Source organism: Orussus abietinus, unplaced genomic scaffold (genome assembly GCF_000612105.2).
Source record: "Orussus abietinus isolate OABI.00-Male unplaced genomic scaffold, Oabi_2.0 scaffold2, whole genome shotgun sequence".
Lineage (NCBI taxonomy): Eukaryota > Metazoa > Arthropoda > Insecta > Hymenoptera > Orussidae > Orussus > Orussus abietinus.
The window spans coordinates 3,890,179-3,914,613 of record NW_019396012.1 but is presented as its reverse complement, the minus strand read 5'-3'; the positions used below and the strand labels follow the sequence as shown (position 1 = coordinate 3,914,613).

At 51.1% G+C, this 24,435-nt stretch overlaps 3 protein-coding genes across 3 annotated transcripts; all 3 read right to left on the bottom strand.

Annotated features, from left to right (window-relative positions):
- Positions 1-301: 301 nt before the first annotated feature.
- Positions 302-5,332, bottom strand: LOC105700608 (wiskott-Aldrich syndrome protein family member 1). Its single transcript, XM_023434567.1, is given in 10 exon segments — positions 302-489; positions 572-701; positions 1,084-1,168; positions 1,247-1,571; positions 1,674-1,957; positions 2,023-2,240; positions 2,757-2,900; positions 3,365-4,420; positions 4,701-5,111; positions 5,215-5,332. Coding segments are annotated over 9 exon segments (2,502 nt in total). The 5' UTR covers positions 4,934-5,111; positions 5,215-5,332; the 3' UTR covers positions 302-462.
- A 650-nt stretch (positions 5,333-5,982) lies between these two features.
- LOC105700607 lies at positions 5,983-16,000 on the bottom strand. Its single transcript, XM_012426617.2, has 10 exons — positions 15,529-16,000; positions 12,307-12,605; positions 11,697-12,214; positions 11,319-11,578; positions 10,919-11,246; positions 9,356-9,487; positions 8,428-8,615; positions 7,543-7,686; positions 7,276-7,400; positions 5,983-7,192 (listed from the first exon to the last, which is right to left on the bottom strand). The coding sequence occupies exons 1-10, from the start codon at positions 15,765-15,767 to the stop codon at positions 7,101-7,103; spliced, it is 2,325 nt and encodes a 774-aa protein (XP_012282040.1). The 5' UTR covers positions 15,768-16,000; the 3' UTR covers positions 5,983-7,100.
- Positions 16,001-17,409: 1,409 nt separating this feature from the next.
- Positions 17,410-23,466, bottom strand: LOC105700621 (WD repeat-containing protein 26). Its single transcript, XM_012426643.1, has 11 exons — positions 22,936-23,466; positions 22,547-22,783; positions 21,655-21,814; positions 21,410-21,580; positions 21,075-21,248; positions 20,805-20,990; positions 20,347-20,613; positions 20,138-20,283; positions 19,853-20,061; positions 19,571-19,765; positions 17,410-19,105 (listed from the first exon to the last, which is right to left on the bottom strand). Exons 1-11 carry the CDS (start codon positions 22,947-22,949, stop codon positions 19,050-19,052), a joined length of 1,815 nt encoding a protein of 604 aa, XP_012282066.1. The 5' UTR covers positions 22,950-23,466; the 3' UTR covers positions 17,410-19,049.
- Between the last annotated feature and the right edge of the window lie 969 nt (positions 23,467-24,435).

Sequence of the window (24,435 nt, the reverse complement as noted above, 5' to 3'; positions counted from 1 at the left end):
TTATTAACGACGAGTAAAAGATCTCTAGATCAACCAAAAATTGACCATCTGGAGTTATCTTCAATCCTTATTTATCTGATGTTCGACAATTAAAATATTTTTATAATTACGGCATTGAGCACGCAACGCTCATACAGGTTCTAAATAACAATGTTACAAAATATTTAATTTTTTAATTGGACAATTGTACAAATACTACGCTAATCTAAAGAGACGCTTTGAAAAGCCACAACTCGAAACTAGAACCACGACTAGCTATAACACATGCAGAAATATTGTAGCAATTCATTTTCTCTTAGAATTCTGTATGCGAAGACGGTATCACTTTATTTAACGACATTCCCGTATTTATGCCAACGATCTTTGACGCAATGTGTCTGTAACGCGCCTTTAAATGTACAAAGTTAATAGTGTCTAGAGATGAAAAGATTCAATCTTACGTTTGCAGCTGAGAACGATGAATCAGTAGTAAGGTCTCCTAGGATTATTCTATAAACAAAACGCACGGCAAACATCAGATCACCTCATCGATAAGCAAAGTGTTTTCGAACATTTTCATTGTCAAACTTACCAGTGGATTAGGTCTAAATCTATATGCCAGCATCATTCGTTTTCGATACGCGTCGAATTCGTCATCGTCCCTCGAGATACCGTCCGGTCTGTCGACGCCAAGACCAGCGGAATCAAGTCTACTTGTGGCTCTGTCAAGGATATGAAACGATTACTACTACGAGTAGTCAACGTTTCTTAACGCGTACTGTGTTTAAGTCGTTTCAAATTGAACAATGAATTCCAACGCGGATCAACGATCTTGGAAACGATAGAATACCATTTTTTTGTACCCTTTCCCGAAAACATAAACAACTTGTCGCATCTACTCGAAGCATAATGATCCAAATGATGGATAATGCGAAGTCACGTATCAAGGGGGAAAAAAAAAGTGGCCTCATTAATGCCATGACCCGGTGCGCCCAACCATTCCAAGATACCCAACAATCGAGTATAGGTAAAATATTAGTTTGGAACGATCGTACTTCTTCCACACGGGCACGCTCGAAACTTCAAAAGAAGACATATACGTACTTATTCACGGGATCCACTCGGCCACTTCCTTCGCTTCCTAAGCCTTGGCCTTCGCTCCAGCCGAGTTTTTGTAACATTTGAAAGCCTGAAAAATACGACACGCAATAGTTTAGGTTTCCATCAATTTCGCCCGAAGGATGCAATACCGAAAGACTGATCGTACCTATATTATCCTGTTTCAATTTAAACTCCTTGTAATCGCTTAGGTCTGGTTCCTTTCCCTGCTTGATCGCGTTGTACTGCTCCATAAACTTCTTCAATTCGTCCGGGGGCAAGAAGTCGCCTATGTGATGTTTACCCTCGGCCTGAGCAGTCAACTCTTCCGCCCACATCTGCGTGGCCTCCATTTCGGCGGAGCGCAGCTTATGCTCCCACGTGCCGCCTTCGGTCTCCTCGTCGCTATCGTACTCGTACTTGTGCTTTCCCTGGGCCTCCAGACGCTTCACTTCCTCGCGTTTCTTGAGGAGGTTTTGGTACAATAAATTGATCTGAAAGAAACGAATTTCAAGTCGACTAAATTCAGTGGCACCGACCTCACGAAACGGATGCACCGATTGCTAAGAATTAGTCGGATCGGCACGAGTGACCACCTTATAGTGATCCTCCGCCTTCTTCCACTGTTCCTCGGTGAGCTCCAGCGTGCCGAATGTTTGCCTCGCGTACTGGATCAAGACCGGGTCGTTTCGTGAGATCTTGGTCAGCATCGGATTCTTCCCTTTGGCGCCACGAGGCTTCGTCTGTGACACGGGAGAGCCGGCCGGCGCGAGTGGCGCGAGTGGCGCGACCGGCGTGACCTGTACCTTTGTTTCGGGGTCGCCCCACCGACTGCGCCTCCGACGTTTCCGCTCCTCTCGGCTCTCCTCTTTCGGTCGATCTACACAGTGGAAGTGGTCGGTACAACGATACTCGACAGCCACCTCAAAGACAGAAATCACTCACCGGTCGAGGGCGTTTGCCTCTGTGGTCTCTCGAGATCGTCGGTGTCACTTAACGCTTCTTCCGGACAATACGGTTCCGCTCCGCTGCCAACCTTGCCATCCCCAAACACGGCACCTAGGCAGCTTCCGCAATCTCTGCTGCCGACCATTTCAGTCCGGAACTTCGCCACCAAGCCCCTGTACTGCAGATATGCTGCACTTTGCTTTTGATGCAGAAACCTTGATTAAAACAATACTTAAAACGCTGTCAAACAAGATGTATTCCTACGTATATAAGACCATTCCATTCACGAGACGCGAATACTGGCGGCAGATGGAATCGAATCAAGACCGCAAGATACGATATCGGGACTAATATGGAATCACGCATGCCAGCTGACTTTCCCCTGTTCTATCTTGACTTGCGACAGTTCACCGTCATTCGAGCTAGCTTCGATAAGTTATCGCAGCGTACCTGCCGATCAGTGCTAGCAGCGGGTTATATTTCACTAAAGAGGAAAGATTTTCAATTCTTCCGGGCCCTCTATACCCCCCCCCCCCCTCTCTCTCTCTCTCTCCCTCTCACCCTCTCACCCTCTCACCCTCTCACCCTCTCACCCCCCCTCTCGTTCTCTCTTTCTCTCTCTTACTGTAAGGATGGAGCGCCATGTACGTTGCCCGTCAACAAACCTCTGGCTATTCCATAATTATAAGGAGAGTGCATTCGAGAGACCGAGAGCTTTGGTTGGTAATTACCATAGCTTGGGATCTTCAGCGTTCTTCTCTCGCGCTTCCTGTTCGATCTCGTCTCCGCAATCAGCCACGATCCGGGCCAGCTGCTCCGCTTCTACGGGACACACTTAGAATCCTTTGTCAGATAAGATAGTCAACGCGTATACCCTCCTACAGCTGGTTCAGATTTCTTTTCAAGGATTAATGCGAAAACAGTGCCTACTAGTTTTCTAGCTTTTCCAGAGACCCCAATTTCCTTTTGCCACTTGTTAGAAAATGTTGTTCAAATACCATAGAAAGGGAAAAACCAATCGAAAAATGATCATGATCGAGAATTGTCTCAAGGGTAATGCTAAAAGCATCCTCCAATCTTTGTATGGACGTGGCGCCAAGTACAATACAATACCTAGGCGGTCCGAGGTGCGTAAGTTGGGAGGTGGTCCCAGTGGTGGTCCCAGTGGTGGTCCCCCAGTGGTGGCCCCAGTGGTGGTCCCAGTGGTGGTCCCAGTGGTGGTCCGAGTGGTGGTCCCAGTGGTGGTCCCAGTGGTGGTCCCAGTGGTTGTCCCAGTGGTTGTCCCAGTGGTGGTCCCAGTGGTGGTCCGAGCGACGGTCCGAGCGACGGTCCGAGCGACGGTCCGAGTGGTGGCCCAACTGGGGGCGGAACTCGCAGATCGGGAGGCCCCATTGTCATAGACAGACGACCAGGAATCGGGTAGCCCAGATTGGCCGCCATCAGCGGTGGCGGGGGTGCATTCCGAATAACAGAAGGAGGCGGCACGTTGGGGGGTGGAATGGTTAGATTCGGCGGTGGCACTGAATTTATGCTCGAGGAGACGACCATGGTAGAAGTCGACTGTTGTTGCTGTTGCTGTTGCTGTTGTTGCTGCTGCTGCCGAGTCGATGATTGTGGCGGTGGCGGAGGCGGTGGCGGGGGCGGAGGCGGCGGCGGCGGCGGCGGAGGTGGCCCGGAGACAACGAGCCTCGGCATTAGATGGGGTATGGACATTGAAGACGGAGGCGGACCGGTTAAGGGGACCCCACATCGACGAGCTCCGGACGTTATCGGTGGAGGTCCAATCAAGCGAGGTGGTGGAATACGCATCCTGGGATCTGGGCAGCTGTAATCCTCGGTGAGGGGCTGCATTCCGCATTGTGGAGCCGCAAATCGCGTGTCAGACGGAGACACACTCGTCGACCGAAGCAGGGCTTGGGACATCAGAGGAGGAATCGACGCAACTCGATTCGGAGATTGGAGGTTTTGAGACTGAAACTGTCTTTGGGCAAACGTCGAACGACCTCCGCTGACAGCTGGCCGACGGAAGTTATGCCTTGAATCTGCAACGGGGGAGGACTCGCGTCCAGTGGGGGACGGACTCGACGAGGAACCTCGCCTTCTATCTCCGGAAGCTCTTCCACGGCGTGAGTCTCCCCTTCGCCTGTCTTTTCGGTTCTCACGATCTCTGCTCTTCTCCGTACTCCATCTGTAATCTCGGTCTCGTGTTCCTTCGTGGTTCCTTTCCTCTTTCATCTCATCCTTCCTTTCCTCCAGTTTGCGTCTGGTTTCTTGCATTAGATTGTGCTTCGTGGATACTTTGTTGTTTGCAATTTTCTTAAACCGATCTAGAAAACTACCATCGTTGGCAAACAAATTGACCGTCGACGACATAGCCTGTCTCTCCTCCTCCTTTCTGTAAATTAAACAATATCTAACATAACCTATATTGGACAATTGAATAAAAAAGAAACAAATCGACTTGTCGTAGTTGTTGTTCTCCTTCCGATCGTACAAATTACTACAACCATGAGATTACAAGACCATGAGATGTCGCATGACTTATGCAGATGTTTCAATGGTTAGCTCATGACGGTCACTCATACAGCCTTCGAGAACGACTGGTGCAATAGCTCTCTCATCGATACAAATTTCTAAACGTAACAATAAGTGAAAACCAACGTCAATAGACTTACTCGAGTGAGGAGCTGACTTTGGTCGGTGGGGCCGCACACGGGATCGCTTGTGCGGGCAGGGGTTTTTTCGCGCCCTCCACGGTTTGTTTAGCCTTCTGTTCCTGCTGCTTCGCCTGAATTTCAAGTTTCTTCCGTTGGATAATCTGCTCTTGTTTCGACATCTGAGCGAACCGTTCGTTACGCGAGGTTTTCGACACGAATGGGTCGGAACCCTTTACCCCACGGTATGCCATTTTCGTCACGGTAAGCCTCGAACGTCGAAACTCGACAAAACAGATAAACTCACCAACTTATGCCGACCTGGGAAAGAACTGACTCGACTGAATGTTCTTAGTTGATGCACTGAAGCCAGAGCAAGACGGAACTTCCAACATGGCGGAACTCGAAGGTCGATTCTGTAACTCGAATCTACTGAAAATGTTAAGGCCGATATTTCATTAGCACACAACGGCAGTCGACGACCGACAAATGTGCCTGCAGCAGAATTTTTGTCGTTTGTATGAAATACACCTACACCGAGCAGCACTCTGTCGCAGTTAGGACACGCGATGTGGCAGAAAAGTTCGAAATTCAGGGGGTGGATACTAGTGAAAATTGTAAAAGTGAACATCCTCCGCGATTCCGTAACTTCACTATAGTAAAAATATGAGATACTTCGCGGTAGATGGTACCGCCATCGCCAGTACGCGAGTCTCTACCAGAAATTCGTTGCGCCGCCCTTGGGGGCAAAAAACGGTGAAAGCTAACGTACGAAACCAGAGGGCAGCACAGGATGCAATCGCACGATCCTGCCCGTGAGCAATCTCCCAATTCATCTCTGGTAGTAGATAAGTAGATAAAGTCAAATGGAGCGTCACGAGTGTTCTTCCCTTACCATCAAAAGCGAGCAGTGTCGGTAAGTGTAGGTAAGCCACCACCGTCAACTGCCGCATGGTATTACCATCACGAGTACGTGAGCCACCAACGGCGACTGGTAGATGGTACCGCCATCGCGAGTGCGCGAGTTTCTACCAGAAATTCGTTGCGCCGCCCTTGGGGGCAAAAAACGGTGAAAGCTAACGTACGAAACCAGAGGGCAGCACAGGACGCGAACACACGATCCTGCCCGTGAGCAATCTCCCAACTTATCTCTGTAATGGACATAAGTTACGGAGCAACTGCAAGTTCCAGTAAAATTAGGTTTGATTAATAAATGTTTGTAAAGATAATGTTTTAGTAGAAATCATCCATAAATCACTGATTAAGCAACTGCTAATCGCAATGGGGTATAGGGACAACAAGGTTTCTTTATAATTACGATCTACTTTACAAAACATACCTTTCTTAAGGGACTTTTTACAACTTATTACAATACTCGTTACAAGATATTCTTATTTACAATTGTTTTTTTTTTTCATGGGTAACCGATAGCGGTGCCATGTGTAACAGATTCTGTAATCGAATAGCCAAAACATTGTAGAGAATCTGTATTGTACTTGATTTCTTAAGAAAATTTCGTTTCCTGAAATACGCTAAATCATAGCCCCTGTTGGTGTGATTTGTTCTGGTGAAATTTAATTAAATCTATGATCCATTGTAGCACTAATTTCTAGACGGATACATCGAATGAAGTCAATTTCCTCCTTTGTTATCAAATGCTGCGTCGCTTTCTGTATACGTCGAGCACACTATGCAATGAAAACTTTTCATCGAAACACTAACTGCAAAAGAAAGGAATATGTCATGAATGCTCGGTAGTTACATATTTCAACGTTAAACCGCATAGCTGCTGATTATGCCTTTAAATTAATACAAATGGTATAAGTATATGCCAGTGTCGACGGGATGCTGAAACTTAGCGAACAACTCTACTGGATATTCGAGCAATCCTCGAAATGAGTTTTTGAGTTATCCGGACGTTGCAGCATTATCCCTTTAGCCTCGATTCGCTGAGTACTATAATTAACGATTAACCTACTGCGCTTACCCCGTTGTGAATTTTTCATGCAAACGAGCCGTCCGATCCAGTCGAATTTGCAACTCATAGAATTTGTTATAAATACCGGCCAACAGGATGGATTCTTGCGAGCACGTTTTCGCGAATCAGGTCACAACGATCTCAATTCATGGATCGAACAAAGAGCCTTACAAGGGGAAACGATACAGAAAATGTCAAGCCTTGCCATTCGATGAGTGCTGGATCATTTCTATGAACCTTCCCTTAAATGCGCTTCAGTCCGTAAAGATCCGAAACGAGATGGCGAGGTTACACGGAATCGCCTCTGAAGTAGCCCTAAGATCGAAATTACCCTGGCAATTAAATGCAAACGCAGACGGTACTCGCACGGAGGTAGTTGCGCCAAGGTTTAATCGATTGCAGGCACGATGAATTCAAGACTCCCACTCTGCGACGAGCCGCTGCTACACGGTCGGAGTTGGGCCCTTTGGCTTGATCATCATGGTGGCCTTCTTCAACGTGTAGTCCCATCCCCTCCACCGGAACCAAACGATCCCTGAAATCGATTCAATCGTCTTATCGTTAAAATGCCGACGAATATACCATGCCCAAACAATGGACTTGTCAAGGAGAACGAACCTTGTCGAGCCGTAAGATCTTGAGGGTCGTTCAGATAAAGTCCGTTTAATCCACGCCCGCAGGACTTCCACCACCATCCGCCCTTCAGCATCGAAGCGCAATTCAATGACGACCTATCGTTATCTCTGAACATCCAAGTACAATGGTAAGAATACAAGGTTAGAACTTCTCCCGTCGACGGAACACTTAACGTGCGAACACGAGAACCCAAGTTCCGTTACGCATCGGAATAAACCCGTAAAACTAGAATCTTGAACGCGTACGCACCGGTTATAGGTCGAGAATGGACTGTTGTTGGAACCGTACCACGGGTCGTTCAAGGAGTCTCCAGCGTTTCCCTCATAGCCATCGATCTCCAGCTTGTAATACTCCCCCTCGGAGTAGATCTTAAAGTGGGAATATTGGGCGAATCTGAAACAAGAAGGCGGTGACTTTTCTCGCCCGAACCCGGGTTTTGTTACCGTGAATGGCGGAGTCGAATCAGAGGGACGCCCTTGGTCACTTGGCGACAAAAACCAATAGCGAGCCTATGGAAAGGAGTGCTTTCTTCCGTCGATCGGACCACTCGGGCAATGCGAAAGTAGCGCAAAGCGACTCAAAGAACCTCGATGAACGTCGAAGGGCGGAGAATCCGAATTTGCCTTTCACGAGGTCCCGAGGCCTTGGTTCGCTTGGTTCGGCACAGGGAACGTACGGCCCCTCTTCCGGGGGAGGACGACTCCGAGTCCGGAGGAGGTGCGCACGCCCTCGATACTCGCGCCTCGTGCCCTCTCCCGGAACTAATCCGTGGTCAGACTCGGGCTTTAGCCAAAGGGTCGAGCGCGATATTCTCGCGTTGCGCCGCACCGAATCGATAACGTCCTTTCTAACGACCTCTTAACCGGAATCCTTGATCGAATTGCACCCAACTGCCTTCCTACGCGATTCCCTTTCGAAACACGAGTGCGAGCGCGAAGCAGCCGTGCGAAACCGAGGTTATTCGTTCCCCCTTTCCGATAGAATCTGTTTTTGACATGGTTCCATTGCGAGTGGCTCTAGAGAAGCGTTTTTAGCCTTTGACCCTACCTTCGTCCCATCCTACGTTCTCGCACTTAAGAGTAATAAAACCGATGCCTTTGCATAGATCGGTTCTCGTCCTACGTTGTATCTCACCGTTTGTTCCCCTCAAAATCCTCGAGCTCGACTCTGAGCACGTAGTCTTCGTTGTTTGTCAGCATGTAGATATTTTCATTTCCAAGCCAGAATTCCCTAGCGGGGTCTCCGAAACCGTTCTTGTAATCGGCCCAATCTCTATTAAAATTCTCTCTCGGCTCTCCGAAGTCGTCCCTCCGTTGAATGACCTATTCGGAGAACGAAAAGAATCATTGGCATCTTATCTCGATCTTATTCCAACAGAGATGTAACCCAATCTGGCCTGGACTGGAACACAAGGACGGAGACGCGAACTGGCGTTAAGGGTCCGTTGTGTGTTTCGATCGGAGACACAGTCTAGGATTTCGGTTAGGAAATAACGTTGCGTAAGTGCGGTTCTCCGTGCTAAGATTTACCGACTCGAATCATAACCAGTATACGATCTTACAAAAGTGAAGGAAAACTCCGTTTCGATGAAAGGTTAGGAGCGTTTCATCGAAATAGATAGAAACGTCCCATAAATCGGGAACGCGCAGCAGCGATTCGGTGTCGAAAACGAAAAGCTCAGGTATAATCGTTACGCGTATAAAAATGGTCGAGAAGCATCGATGCGGACACATCTATCCGTGCGCGGGTCGCGTCGTGAAAGGAGAACCGTCGTCGGCGCTCTTGAAACGGCCGCGGGCACTGCCGTCTGCCGTAATTACCTCCTGGGTACTTTCGTACACTTTCCTGCCCTCTCTCGAAACGTAAAAGTCGCGGAACGCAGGAACCGGCGCGAGACGGACAAATGAACCGCACGGGCCAAAGTATCAACAAGGAATGACCTCGATTCGAAAACACCGGAAATAATGCCCTGACGGACTCCCCCGAGTTCCCGGCAAATGGAACGCTCCGGCCCCCGAACCGGCAATGGTCGGGAAAATCGGCGCGAGGTACGGGAACTCACCGTCCAACCTCCTTCGGCAATATCCTGTTCGCAGTAGACCTTGAGGAACCAATAGGTGGTTCCTCGTATTTGAAGGTAGTAAACGCCGCTCTCTCTCATGCCAGCATTGAGCAGATCCACGCAGGAATAGCCCTGGAAACGAAACCATCGACACGATTTACTGTCGATCGGAGCGTGACGGTCTGGGAATCCACCGCTTACTCCAGCTAGTTAACCGTTCCATGGCCCCCGTCTAACCTCGCTAACCGTCACTTATCTCGGACGGAACGCCACCCTCTAAAGGGGACGGACGGAGAAGAAATTTCTCCGGGAGCTACGAGAAAATAACGTTACCCGTAATAATTGAAACGATCGAGCCAGCAACCGCGCACCTCGCGCAGCACGTAACGACTTTCACCCGGTTCGGAATCCACTGCGAAAGAACGGAACGCGAGGAAACCGACACCCGCCCCGACGATATAGAGGGGGAAGACCCAATGGTTCCGTTTCCCCCTTTGCTCCTCGATTGCGCCGAAGCAAGGAATTCGAACGGATTATCGGCACGCCGCTAACGAAGCACGGCGGTGCTTACAGGGCCAAAGAACCGATCGGTTTTACACCCGCTGGCTTTCAGCAACTAAGAACGGCCGTACTTCCGATAGCAAGAACCAACTGGCACAAATGCGCACAAAACCGGGCTTCCGGTCGCACCGGTCGCGCCACCAGATCGCCAGGAACGAGAACGCGCCGTGACTCGGCGCGTTCTCGTTCCGCGACCGCCTTCCAAGTGTCGTAACCGATAATCGCTGCGAGCTCGGCACTCGGCTTCTCGGGACCGAGCCGTGTCGGATCGTTATTATTGGAAATTGACCATGTCGCTACGAGCGATTACTCTCCTTGTACATCCAGAGACAAGGACGACGTCGGCTTCTCCCGGAGCGGTTCGTAGCTAGGCACGATCCGTGCCCGGGCGAGAACTGGCCGTCCGCCTCCTCGGCGGAGGAAAATCGTTTTCGACTGGTCGAAGGTGCCGCCAGTCGAGAAACTTTCTCGGGGCGGCGGTAAGGAACGGATCCTCTTTTTCACGATCAAGTTTCGTGGGGTCGCCGGCAACGCGAGAAATATTATCTCCGGCATTGGCAATTCGTTAAATTCGCTCTATTAATTCGATCGGCCCGACGAGGCGCGTCGCGGTGTTGCGGTACGCGGCAATAAATACTTCTTTTGTCGGTGTTATTCCGAGTAATTCAATGGTCGAGAAAACCGTCGAGCTAACCGAGCCTTTTGCCTTTTTTCGATGGTCCGAAAATGGAACGATAGACCCTCCAACTCCAGTTAAAAGAAGCGACATTCGGCGCACGAGAAGACGGATCCTAACGCGGTTCCTCTCCCGATGGGTGTAACCGTAACCTCTTAAGCGAAGACGTGCTTTCACCGAGCAAGAATTTTCTATCCGATTTCGCGACGATAAAGAAGGTGCTCCTTGAGTCCTTGGGTTCGTTCTACGCCAGGCGCTTCCTGTCGACGCGTTCGACTCTTTTACGTCGCGGTAAAGGATCGTTCCAAGAAGGAGCAAAAGGTTACCTTGATGTCCTTGTAATTGATCAGGAGATCCGTGGTGAAGGTCGAGTTGGCGGGACTCGGCTTGTTCTTGACACTCGGGAAGATGACGCCACGATTTCTCGGGGACGATCTTTGGCCGGAGGAGGTGGAGGTCGGGGTCGGGGTCGGGGACGGAGTCGAGGTCGGGGTCGGGGTCGAGGTCGGCGGCGTCTGGGTGGCGTTACTCGGAGTCGCCGCCCCGGAGGGCGTCGCCGGCACCGTGCCGGGCGGGACCGTCGACGTTCCCGGTGGACCGACCCCGGTCGGCGGCGCGGTCTCCATGGCCAGATCCTCCAACGACCCGACGTACCTGAACGCAGGAACGAACGGATGAGCGTCGTCCGCGGCCCGATCGAGAAGTCGAAGGGAAGGGCGGACCGACCTGGTCGGGTCGTACTCGACCAGCCTGTCGATGGTGGGGTCGAGGAGCAGTTCGGCCGGCACCGGACGCTGCGCGAGCATCGCGACGTCGTCCTGCTTCCTGAGTCTGCTCTCCACGCCCTCGAGATTCTCGATGATCTTGTTGGTCTTGGATCGGAGGTCGGCGTGGATCTCGCTGATCGCTCGCTCCTGGCGCTGGGTCTGCGTCAGCAGCTCGTCGGACTTGGGCACCAGGTCGTCCACGGAGCTCTTGGTCCCGACCTGGCGAGAGCGCGATCCGAATCAGAAGATCGGCTCGGAGCGGAGTCCCGTGGACGGGCCCCGGAGGCGCCGCCCCGAGCTCACGGACGACGACGAGACATTTTTCGCGTGGACTTACCACGACGTTCCAGACCTGGTCCATTTTCTCCGAAACGGTGAGCATCGGATGCATGCTCTCGGCCAGCCGGTCGATCTTGCTGGCTCTCGAGGGACGAGGGCCGAGAGTGCTCGTACTGAAATTGGCCGCCGCCTCTCTGTCGACGACGGCGTTGTGCACGTCTCTGAGCATGGCGTAAACCGCCCCGAGGTTCTCGGAGACCAGGTTCATGTGGAACTGGAGCTTGCGGTCCATGTTGCCGGTCGCCTGGCGCAGATTCTCGATCTCGATGCTGACATGGTTCATGACCTCGTTCCCGATCGTCTTGGCCGCGTCTATCGCGCTCGCGCTGACGGGCCTCTTTTCGCTGGCCTCGGCATTGATGTCGTCGTTCGGCAAAAAATTGTTGTCCAATTGATTCTTCAAGTCGACGAGCTTGTCGTCGATGTCGGAAACCTTCCGATCCAGAGAGTGTAGCTTCTCGCCCAGCGACTCGGCGGACGGCTCGTCGACGCCGGGTGTCGACCGGAGCGAAAGGCCTGCAACGTCGGAAAACCGTTTCGGTCAGGGCGATTTCGTCACGCCGCGAAAAGACCTTTCGGCCACGACTCGGAACGAAGAGGGAACTTACCGGGTTGTCGATCGGGGAGACCCGGAGCCGCGACCTGGGCCCGGATCCTCCCGGCCGCTTCCGCCGATGTCTCGCCGGACTCTACCGCCGCCCTGGGCCCGTGGAAGAGCTTCAGGTCCAGACTCTTCAGCTTGGCGATCACGGCATCCGTCTTTTCGATGTTGTCGTTCACCCTGGAGTCGAGAGCCTCGACTCGCCTCATCAGATGCTCCACGGCCTTGTCCAAGTTCTCGATTCGCTGAAGTTTCGATTCCAGAGTCGAGACGATCACTTCGAAGACGTTAAAGAGGTACTGCTCCCTGTCGAAGCAAAACCGTAGCTCTCATCGTCCGCATCGGCCGTCGGTCGGCACTCGAGATTTGGGGTTCGTCTGGCGCGAGTGTAAACCAAGTTTCGAGCGTTTCGAGTTCTCGAGTCTTGTCCCACGGCGAGCCGGGCGAAAGATCTCGAACCTTTCGCAAGACATCGACAACCGAGAGCGGGGGGTAAAGACAGAGAGAAAAAGAGGAGGCGCCCGGTCGACTCGCGGCGAACAGGTGCGATCCGGCTAGCCGGACCGATCGCGTCGATTCCGGTATGACGTTCCAGCGACGCGGTCGACCGTCGACCGGACCCGGTTCTCGGCCGTTGCGTAAAGCGGCAAAGAACCGGACGGAGAAACGTACGGGTCGGACCCGGCCCAGGGAAAACTGGACCGCGCCCCTAAATTCGACCGAGCCGCGTTTCTTTCGCCGCCGGCCCTGCTCTCGGTCGTCGCTCCCCTCCTCGCAGCCGGGAAACGAAAGTCCCGCGTACGTTCTAATCGTGCCGTTGACGGCGAGTAATCTCGTCGACCCCCAGGGCCTCCCGACTCGCGCGTTTCTTCGGGACGGTCGGCGCGCGTCCGATCGATTCCGAGTGAAATTTGCAGATTACCTAACGACCCAATGGACCAGTTTCTCCGGTAACCGCTCCGCCACCGAGGGAAGGAGTCCCCGCCGTTCCGCTTTTCCGTGTTACGCGACCACATCCTCGACATTGACCGCGCGATGCCCTCTCGACCTCTAAACGGCCGGGACTCGTTCCTTGGACGACCCCCTGCCCCCTCGCTCAATCGTTTTCCGTAAGGACGAACGGGGCGAGAACGCGGTCCCTCGGCTGCCGTCCTCGTAGGAGCAGCGGGTGGAATCCACGCGTCTTCCGTCCGTGACGTCGGCACCCGAGGAAAAGCGGCGAGCCGACCGAATCGCGGAGCCAATCCGATCGTCTCTCCGATCCCAGAAACCGAAACAGCTTCGGCGGCAGCGGAAGTCGGAAACGCCCGGCACGAGGCCGAAGTCGCGGCAAAGCGAACGCGGGAGAGCGTATCCCTTTCTCGTTTCGCGTGGTCGCCCGCGTGGTCGCCCGCGTGAGTCGGCCGGCGGCGAATCGAATTCCTTTCCTATTTCTTTCTCCCTAACGCGCGACCCTTCCACCGAATCCGCGTCCGCGAACTCGGAGGAGACGGGGAGAGAGTCGAGAAGAGGACTCGAGAGGCGCGTGTCGCAACTCGGGACGTCGCGCCGTGGCGCAACGCTCGCGAGTTCGAGTCGGTTACGTGACACCGTCTACGAGCCACCCACCGGTTCTCGGCGACAGGTGTCCGAAAGCCGACCGGAGTGAATCGACTCGGGTCAACGAGCGCCCGGTGGACCGGTCACCGGTCAATGGGAACCGGTTCCGGACCGAGGACGAGACGAGACGAGACGAGACCTTCCTACGGCTATCCCCCTTCCCCTGGCGCCGACGGCCGGGCGTTTCTCTTGCGTTCCTCCCTCTCCCATTCTCCTGCCCTCTTTCCTTCCGTCCTTCCTTCCGTCCTTCCGGACGAAGCGATTCCGTCGCTTTCTCCGCCACGAGGCAGCGGCACCCGATTCCTGCGATACTTGTCTCTTGCGGTATCTCGTGAAAACCTTACGTCGTAATCGCAACCTTTTTGCCCCAGCACTTGACAACGCTCAGTCGCGCTGCCGATCGTGGACAGAGGACCGATCCGAAGTACGCGACTTGCCGTCCAACGGTCGAATGCCGGGCCCGTGCCTCTCTCCGATGTCAAGAAAAAAGAATAAAACCTGGCATCGTTGGTATTTTCTCGAAATACGGAGAACGCGGCACGGGGCGATTTACGATCCCCTTAATAATTACTCGATCCCGCTAACGTTGAATGGTTACCGGCAATTTTAATAAAGAGAACAGCCGAGACCGGTAATTCGTTTGGCATGCAACGAGATCAAACGACTTCGTGACTGGCGCGAAGCCGGAGATTTCAGGACGGCTTTCGCAACCGCGCGAATCGACTCGACGGAGCGAGGTTCTCCGAGCGAACGAGAGATCGAGTCCACTGCAAAGAAACCCTTTCGGGCTTCCAGGGTTTGTACCGCGCTTGTAAATCAAATTCTCGAGACCCCTCCGAATCGACACCGTCGACTCGCGTGACGATGGTCACCTAATCGGGATCTCGATCGGTCCGGGACCCGCGTCCAGCGCCGAGCCGAGTCGAGTCGAGTCGAGTCGAGTCGAGTCGAAGCAGGAAGAAAACCATTACGAAGTGAAAATATTAGAAAATACTTTCCCCGCTCGACGGTGCGGTCTTAGTCGTTCGCCGGCGTCTCGAGACTTCCGCGGAGACCCGCAGTCGCGAGAGAACGGGAGCGAAGAATCCGAAAACTCGGCCGGGAAAGAAACTCGTTTCGCGGTCAAGCGATGCCGTTCCGATCCCGCCCTGGGCTGTGGACAACGATGGGTAACGTCGCTTCCCGCAAATAGGTCCGATTCCTCGCGCCTCGCCGACGCGTAGCCGAACGCGACCCGGAGCTCTCCCGTCTCGGCCTTTCCTCGTCGGATCTGCCACCGCCTCCGGGGGCGGCAAGGCGCGCGATTGGAAACAGAGGGAAAAGCAGTGAAAAGAGAAAGGGCGGAGAGGGCCCCTTTCGAGAGGTGGCCGAATCCGACGCGAGAGGACAGGCGGGTCCGATTACGCAAGAGTCGCCGTGGTCGAACTCGACGCTCCGAGCGAACGTCATCCGGCGGGCCGCTGGGAAAAGAGGAAACGGGGAAAGGGGAAAGGGGAAAGGGGAAAGAGCCCGTTGACGGAATTCCCTTCTAATTGGCGCCGATCGGCCGCGATTTACGCAACGCCCCTGCAACCCGCGTCCAGCTGCCGGGTTCGACCGGAGCGCCTCGCCCGAGTCGTCGATCACTGACCTGTTCCTCTGGGAGCCCCTCGACGGAGAGGGCGGCGGTGCCAGGGCGAGCAGGCCGCTCGGAGCGCCCGCCGAGGTGGAGCCCGGGGCCGGGCCGGAGCTGGAGACGGTGAGGTTGCCGCCGGCCAGGTTGGCGTTGCGCACGCCGCGTTGATCGGCCGATGTCCTGGGCAGCCGGGGACTTCCCGCCCGGGCCAGGGCGAGCCCCAGGAGGCAGGCCGCGAGGACTCGTCCCCTCATGTCGGGCGAACCCGGGGGAGCGGACGAGTGGGGGTGCCGGTCGGCGCGTCGACGAGTTGCCGGCTCGGAAAGAACTCGACCGGATCGGTCGCGCGGAAGCCGTCCGTTTTCTCAGCCGCTGTCGGCCCGAGTGTTCGTTCGTCCCTCCTTCGACCGGGGCCGAAGCGGCGATCCCGAGCGGGCCCCGGGGGTGGGGGAGGCGCGAGGACCGCTCGCCACCAGCTCGCCACCGCTCGCCACCGCTCGCCACCGCTCGCCACCGCTCGCCACCGCTCGCCACAATTCGCCACCACTCACCACAATTCGCCACCACTCGCCGCCACTCGCCACCCGGGAACCGCGGGCACGCGTGCTCGGCCCAACTCAGCGACTTACTTTCACGTAAGAGACCGGTCGGGCTAGACCGAGCGAGCGTGCTCTGCGGCCCACGAGTCTTCTCCGAGCCGATCCACCCCAACCGGCCGTCGCGAGTGCCCGTTCCAGGGTGCGTCCCGTCTCTACGGGGCGAGGACCGCCCGGTTGTCCCTCGATTCTCGCTTCTGTGCATCCTCTCGACTCGAGGAGGGCGGCGAGCGCTGCACGCTTGACCGATCTTGCGTGTCGAGCGCGTTGGAATTCTCGGGATTGAAAAAATTCAATTCCGAGTTGCGCCATCCGTGCGACCTCGACACCCGCGGTCTTCGATTACGAGCCATCGTCCGCGCACAAAAATCGTAACCGCTCCGAAGCTCTCGGTCGAGGATCGACCTGAATCGCACGATCCGGAACGAAGAGAGAGGCGCCGCTTACATCGGCATCGACGCCCACTCGTTACTCCCGGTTCGCGGTCGTTGTTCGCGCGAGCACGGCCGACGAGCGACAACTCGTCCGAACGAGTCCGACTCGTCTGGACTCGTCCTCGCTCGGCCGGCGCGCGCCCTCTGGCGGTCGCCCGCCGAGCTGCCCCGAATCAGACCCCCGACCTCCCCGGGCGTCGGAATCTAGTGGTAGGTGCGAGGAAAATTCATTGGGGACAGGGCAGTCCGAAAACGGACTGAAAGTACCATGAACCTCCTCGAAAATCGCTTCAAATCTCTGTATTTCCCTTGAAAAAATCGCAGCAACGGCTCAATTTGAACGTAAGGACTACGCCCGTAGGGCTGTTACGGAGGCAAATGCAAACAAAATTCAGCCGAGGCTAAACAGTTGGTGTCTCGTGTTTAAAATAGTATTTCCCCAGCAATTACGAGATTACACCCATTGGTTTAATTGCAAATACTCGTGATAAAGAGTTTCCATCGAATTTCCGCTCTTATTCGCGACAAACCTCTGAACTATTAAATTAGCCATTGTATATCGTTATTGCCTATCCTCACCGAATGGGTCTCATCTTGGTGTAAGGGCTCTAACTCGACGGGCAACCGAATACAAGTAATCTGCCCTGCCGTTTGTACACTTAAACGTGGTCATTCATTATTTCTAAGGTTTGTAAGTATAGTTCGCTAAATAAACTGAATTGCACAAGTTCCTTATTGAGATCATACGAGTGCTAAGGCACCGAGGGCAATCGCAAATGGTGATACAGTTATTCCCGTTACGTTTTATAGTTGAACTCGAGAGTTCTCGCGTATCCGACATAACACTTACACTTTTTTACGCGCAATTGTGCTTCATAACGTTATTTATTGAAAAAGGCATATCTGTACATATATATCTCATTGCTCTCGATATAGTGAAACCTTCGGTTGCTCTTACCTTTTCAGATGAGAAAACACGTTCGAGACGTTCTGATATTTCAGTTCCATTAACTGCCAATGCATAGTTCGATTATCGTGAAAATCGCGTAAAACGTTAGACATTTACCGATCAAGGAATGGAGCTAACATCTGATCCTATTACCTTAAAATTTATTTCTAGATCGGAACAGCGTTTACTGAAGTATTCAATTTTTTCATAACAGTAGCAATAGTGGCAGAACGAGTTATACGAAGACGTTTCGAACGTAGTTTAAAATATCTAGAAAATCACAGTAATTTTGTTCTTATTTAAATCAGTTGTATGAATCGTATTCGTAGGCAATAGTATAATTATATTGAACTTACACGTACGGTCTGATTCGCCTTGCGAGGCCAGTCAATTGAAAGAGGCGAAATTTCTACATAATGGCGTGGTGCTGCATATCGAATTATAATGCATGGATGTACTACATTAGTAATAGCCTTTAAAAAAATATGGCAGTTAATGGTAGAAATGAAACGTTATTAATCTATCCAACGTTAAATATGTATTCGACAATATAAAATCAATCTACTGAATATAAATAAAACTTGTTTTGGATTTCTTTTATCTACTGAATCATATAAAGACTTCTCCCATCGAATCGACTCGTTCAAGGATCACATCGAAAATTACTTTATCCCTTTTTCAACAAGACTCATATTTTTGAATCGTTGCTAGAGAAAAACGAGTCTTATTGCAATGATTTTAGCGGCGATACTGGGTCGATCGTTTAGTTTTTCTCTTTCATTTAAGGTCGCCCTCTTGTAAAATCCTACAAATTTCGAGGTTGCTAGTGCCACTGCTCGGAAACAATTTTACCAAGAGGCTCGATCAAGGAAACAAGAAGCAGTGCCTGTTATATGACGATTCTGCTGGGCCGATATTCGATAACCGTCCTTCGAAGATCAAGTTGCAGCATTACTCAGCTTTTTTTTCCTGTTTTATTGAAAATATTTTATTGGCACGATAAATAAATTTCCGCAGAACACGCAACGGAGGCGTGACGACTCTTTCTCGCAGATTTCGAACAAGCTCAAAAGACGTGTATCAGCTTGACAGCTCTATTCTTGACCATGCACGTAAACTCCTTACCCTTAACTTACACTGATCCTAAAAACGAAGAGTCCTCTTAAACTCAACGCCTGACTTACGCTACTTCAGTAATCGTATTATGCTCTGTTCTACCTTCAGTTATTCAATCGTACATGTGCGGCTCGCCATCGAGTCGTGACATCATGGAACGGATTTTTATAATTTCCCAGCAAACCCGCAAATTATTCGCGGAAACGTATACACAGACTCCCCGGATAGACGTGGTTATTAAATTATCTGTACCGGTTGGCACGTGGATGCCAACTCCTGTCATCCCCCGGTCCACCCCGGCGAGACAGTTGACAATTCATCGACCACGGGTAGCAGTGCAGTGGGGAATCGTTAAAAAGGGTAGAGGAGTCAACACGATAGCCAACGGGACAGTCTTTTGAACACCATGGGGTCATGGGAGTGTCGATGCTTTGCAGTCCGCTACGACACCATTTCGTGCCAGCCGCTACTCTTTGACGAGTTACTCTCCGGTGAAGCTGAAATACAAAGACTCCATTTAAACATCAAAAGGGAAAAGAGTGCGCCTGGCTTTTCTTTTCCACACTTTGATGACAAACGTGAATGTGTACCTCAATCGATTATATTCATGAGTTCATTCTTTATCATGGAAAAGATGTAAAATCTCAGCTGACTTGAAATGTGTGGTTCTGGCGTTTTATCTCCTGAATTTTTAGAATTCACGACGAAATAAGGTTCTTTTTTTTTTCAGTTGATTTCATATAAACGAAGATATTTTATAAATCCGTGTGGAACACTAATTTCCAGGGTATTAAATCATCACGATTTTGGTTTTTACGTTTCTAAAAGAATTAAACAATAGAAGAAGGTTGCAATAGACGTATATTTTTATGGTACGGTCTAAAGGTATTATGGATGCACTTTTGTGCCAATAACTCCGAATGAATTCTATGCAAGCTCTCCAACCTAATTTGCACACTAACCAGTCTTAGCATTATCCGATCTCTCCGGAGACGAAGACCTTGGACCCCATATCCGTACCGTCCAGTCATCCGAGACCGAAGCCATCATTTGATGGTACACGGGATTCCAGGACACGCAGTTAACCGTTCTGCTGTGTCCTGTCAGGGTAGCTATCGGAAGTTCCCTCTTAATGTGCCAAACGTACACCTTGTTATCTGTAAAGTATCAACAATCATTTATATTAATTACGAGTTCAGAAACTGTCAGGAGGTTGGATGGTTTTCTGTAGTGTTGTGGCAAACCTTCACTGCCAGATGCAATGAAGTCCTGATTAACGCCACCAAAGCAGCTGTGAATAGTGAAGTGACCTTGCGTGACACCTTGAAAACGCCTAACAAGACATCTGTCTTGTAGGTCCCAAAGGTGAACGCCCTGATTGGCGACATTTAGTAAAGCCAATCTGTCCGCTTTGTTCACGCTAAATGATATGACCGGATGATCTTCCTGAAGTCTGTAAGGAGAATGACAGGGTGACCTTTTGACTCAAATCGTGGAAAATCGTCTAGGGCGATGATATATGTACAGACATTGTAAAATCACACAACTCGTCGAAGTTATAACCACGAATGCGGTTGTGAGAGTCTGCAGCTAGTACCGTTTTTCCGTCACTTCTGCACCAAAGGCATTTGACTCGTACTCCCTCCCACGAATCCAATACATTTCCATCCAGATCCTGGAAAAGAATATCGAGATAACTAAAGGGTGGAATCCTTTAATGTTGAGCGTGGAAACGTACGCATTGATAGAATTGCCCTCGTAAGCCACCCGTCACGAATTTATTGGCATCTCGATGCCAAGCACACGCTGTCAGCGAGTCGTCCGTGCTTTGCGTCAGTTTGACCCGCAAATCGCATTCGGGAGTATCAACGCTCCAAAGCCATAACTCCGGACAATCTTCTGGACCACAGGCTATTAAGTAGCTGCTATCGGGGCTCCATGCAATTAATGCCACTCCATAGTTATGCCCTTCCAGCGTCTTTCTGTGCGTTACCCGTAATGTTTCCTGAACAACAGTAACGGTATAAGTGTTAAGAACGAAGGTAGTCGAGCAGAGAATAAATCCAACAGTTACCAGACCAAGTGACATATTTGGTGCAAAATGTGGTTTGAATATTCAGTCGACTTGTAAAGTTAAAGAAAGTTTTGGAAACTTGGAAAAATTGTGACTGCATAATGTAGATTTTATTCTCTTACAGGGTCAACATCCCAAAGCATGACCGTCATATCCTTAGATCCTGTGGCCAGCTTAAGCCCATCGGGAGAAAACTTGCAGTACCAAACTTCATCGTAATGATCATTCAGCACCTGGGTGGTATGGCATGGGAATTGCTCCTTACTACAGCTATGATCGACCAGCAATGAGACATTTTCTAAACTTGTCTGACAACAGAGTTTTCAAAAATATTAAATACATTTATTTCACGTGGATCGCGATCAGGTAATAATGCCGCATGCAGTTAATACCTGAGTGGGAGTAATGTGGTATGTACATTGCTGATTTTGCATTTCGACTGCTTGGCAAAGGAGAGAATGAAGACGGCGCGGAGGCAACATGATGGAAGGTGGCAGATACCTTTGTAATCTGTCCATCAGAGCAGCTCTCGAAGCTGATCCTTTTCCATCCCAACCCGCGCGAGTCTGTCAATAAACATCTACTTGCTAGTGGTCCAATTTTCGATGCACACACCTCCGTATGAGTTTACACAAAGAAAGCTAAGATTTAACGCTTTTGGCAAAACTGTTTAGAGTCAGCATCTTCGTTATTATCATATTAAGTTATATTTCAGGCATAGTAATACCTGTAGTTCGTCGCGTCCACTGCACATCATAAATGCTGACAATTGATGAACGCGACCTGTGTTGTGCCCTAATGGTGTCAGTTCATTGCGCAGAACCTGTAGTGCATCCAGTACTAAACCTTCTTCCAGATACTCCAAATATTTTTGTTCCAATAATAAAAATTTCATCTCCTAAAAGATGGGACATTATGGTTCCAAAGCCATTCAAGTTTAAGTTATCACAAGTAATGGGTTGCAATTCTTACCACCAGACTCTGGCTAGCACCATTTAAAAACGATTTGAGTTCATTCAAATCATGGTCAGCTTTGTTCCAATCCCCATCCATAACATGCTGCCTAAATTTAGCAGCGGCTGGATGATCTAGCCGACAGCCCGATTCCTGCATCAGCAGATCTGCGGTACGACTGGAAGCAGTATTGTGAAATAATTTGATTTTGAAACAATACATCGAGCAGCTATGTTTTCTTAGAGCAAAAGTCTTTCTTGCTATTGGAATGGTACCCGTTCCATAATGCTTTGCAATGGCTCCATTCAAAAATTTCTACCTGTTGACATCCATCGCCGCGATATAAACATTGAGGGTGTTTCTAACTTCAGTTTAAGCAATTTGATTCACTCACTGTTGTTATCGGGCAACTAGCTAATTTTATCATCTCCAGTCTCAGAAACACCATTATGCATCCCAAGAATCATGGTGCAAATGCTTTGCCATGCTTACCATATTATAAGAAATATATGGTACACGAGAGAGAATTTATTGTACTCCAAGAATCTATAATTAGGCTTCTCCCACCAAAGGTATATAGTTCGAATACTTTGTGATACAATGCCCTCGACAAACATCAAGAAACAAAGAACATTAAGTAGCTATAATTTTTAGAGTTCCACCAGATGCATAAATAGCAAGATGACAGTCACCAATCTCCCACATTCTTCTAAATTGTGTGCACCCTGTTACTTTGAAAAACAAAATAATGCAGGTATTAGTCACCATGAATACCCAGGATTATTTCAGATCGTAAACCTGATCTTGCCTTAAGCCTTCCAAAGCACCGCATCTGTTTATGTACCATTGACATTATAAAACGGTACCTGACATAAAACAATTAAATAAAATAATATTAGCTAAAACTTACTCCAGCCCGACGGTTTTGAGGTGCTGTCCAATGAGCCGCACGATATCTTGATTCGTTTTATCCATAATCTTAGGGGGCCCGATGGTTCGATTCGTCTCGCCGTTCATTCCGTTTAGTTCGCCGTCAGGTCCCAAACCTAGGTTCCCGTTAGCATGCGATCCACCGGAGTCAGCAGCATCCCCGTTCTGTTGAGGCCCGGTGGAGATAGCTCCTCCGTTCGAGGCTTGCTGCATCGTGCTGTGGTATGCACACAGAACGGTCATTACGATCAAGTGTAAGGCATCGCCTTGTTCGATGAATCCATTGGAAGCGAGTAGATTCGAGGAAATCGGAGCAAGAAGATCCATCGAGATGTAAATTCAGAAAAGAAGAAAAGTCAAACGCATTACCGATAATTCTCCATGTCTGCGTTTGAGTGGTGCTCGTCCGCTGGTCTGAGAGTAGTTGGGAGAGAACTACGGGACCTTTTGCGCGGTGGCGGAGCGAGTCCACCGTCGTCCGACTCGCCGCTCGAGGCCAGGCTTGTGCGCGTACCGCCCCGTTTTTCACACGATTATTGTCCCGAAGTCCGCTGGTGGGGCTGGGGCTGGGGCACGCACGCACGCAGCCAGGCTCGCACGAGACGAGCGCGAGTCGTGGGTCCACCCCTCTTTCTCGCGCCCCGTGTCTTGCCCACCTTTCCCCGAGAACCGACCTCCGCGGCAACGGCGGACCCCGTTCGATCAGCCGACAAGGAAAAGGAAGAAAACGGGCCTCCCGTTGAACTGCCAGAACGAACGCGAACAATGACTGCCACACAGCTGATACTTGTTTGGATCACCGTTTACGTCACACCGTGCTCTTCCTCGGGGACGGGTCCGCTGGCCAGCACTCCCACCTTCACTCGCCGCGCGTCGCCAAGCTCGGGAGCCAAGGAACGAGTCTGCCCCGCGGGCGTTCGAGCTTCGACCAGCCGATGCCGCCACGAGCGGCTACTGCAGCGGTCGACGCCGATCTACCGACAGATCGTTCACCGACCGAGAGCACCCGCGCGAGTCGAGAGTTCCTGCCATCTAGCGGCCTTTCCTCGAAACTCTTCCACGCTTAGCACGGACACGCGTCCTGCTTACCGCGAACCCCTACCAGAAATTCGTTGCGCCGCCCTTTGGGGCAAAAAACGGTGAAAGTTAACGTACGAAACCAGAGGGCAGCACACGATGCGATCGCGCGTCCCTGCCCGTGAGCAATCACCCAACTCATCTCTGTCGCCGAATTCTCGAGTGCCGATTACGAGAGATTCAATATAATCCACGTTCGGCCGACACGGAAAAAATCTGCGATGCAAATGGCCGTGGCGCATGGATCGATAGGTGGTCCGGTACATACACGGTGCGTTACCAGGTTGCATCACGTGCAGCTCACATCGGGGATAATGTAACGTTTTCCTGGAATTCCTGAACCGAGACAGCCGTTTATCATGGGATTCGAGCTAAGCGGGACGATTTCGGCGAAGCGACTCTCCCTCTTCGGGATAGTTTTCGATTAAACGGTAAAAAAGGAAGGAAGGACAGGTGATACGGAAATATTTGAATATTTAAGGCTCGCTCTATTCGCTGCTGGATAATGGCGTCCGTAGAAATGAAAGGGATTAATTTGGGAAGAGACTGTAATTAAAGTAGAGGAGTTAATGGCGCATGAATGGAAGACGAGTCGAACGAATCTCGCCTGTCTGGATCGATGGGAGAGTTTCTCTCGTTCGTTGAATTAATTGCCGAGGGAATCGATCGCTTTGCAATTGCCGGAGCCAGGTTCCCCTCGGCAAGGGACGATTACTCAGAAGTTAGGCAACGAGGCCGATAAAAGGCAACCGCACGCGACGGGCGTCTCCACGGTTAAAACTCCGCTGACGA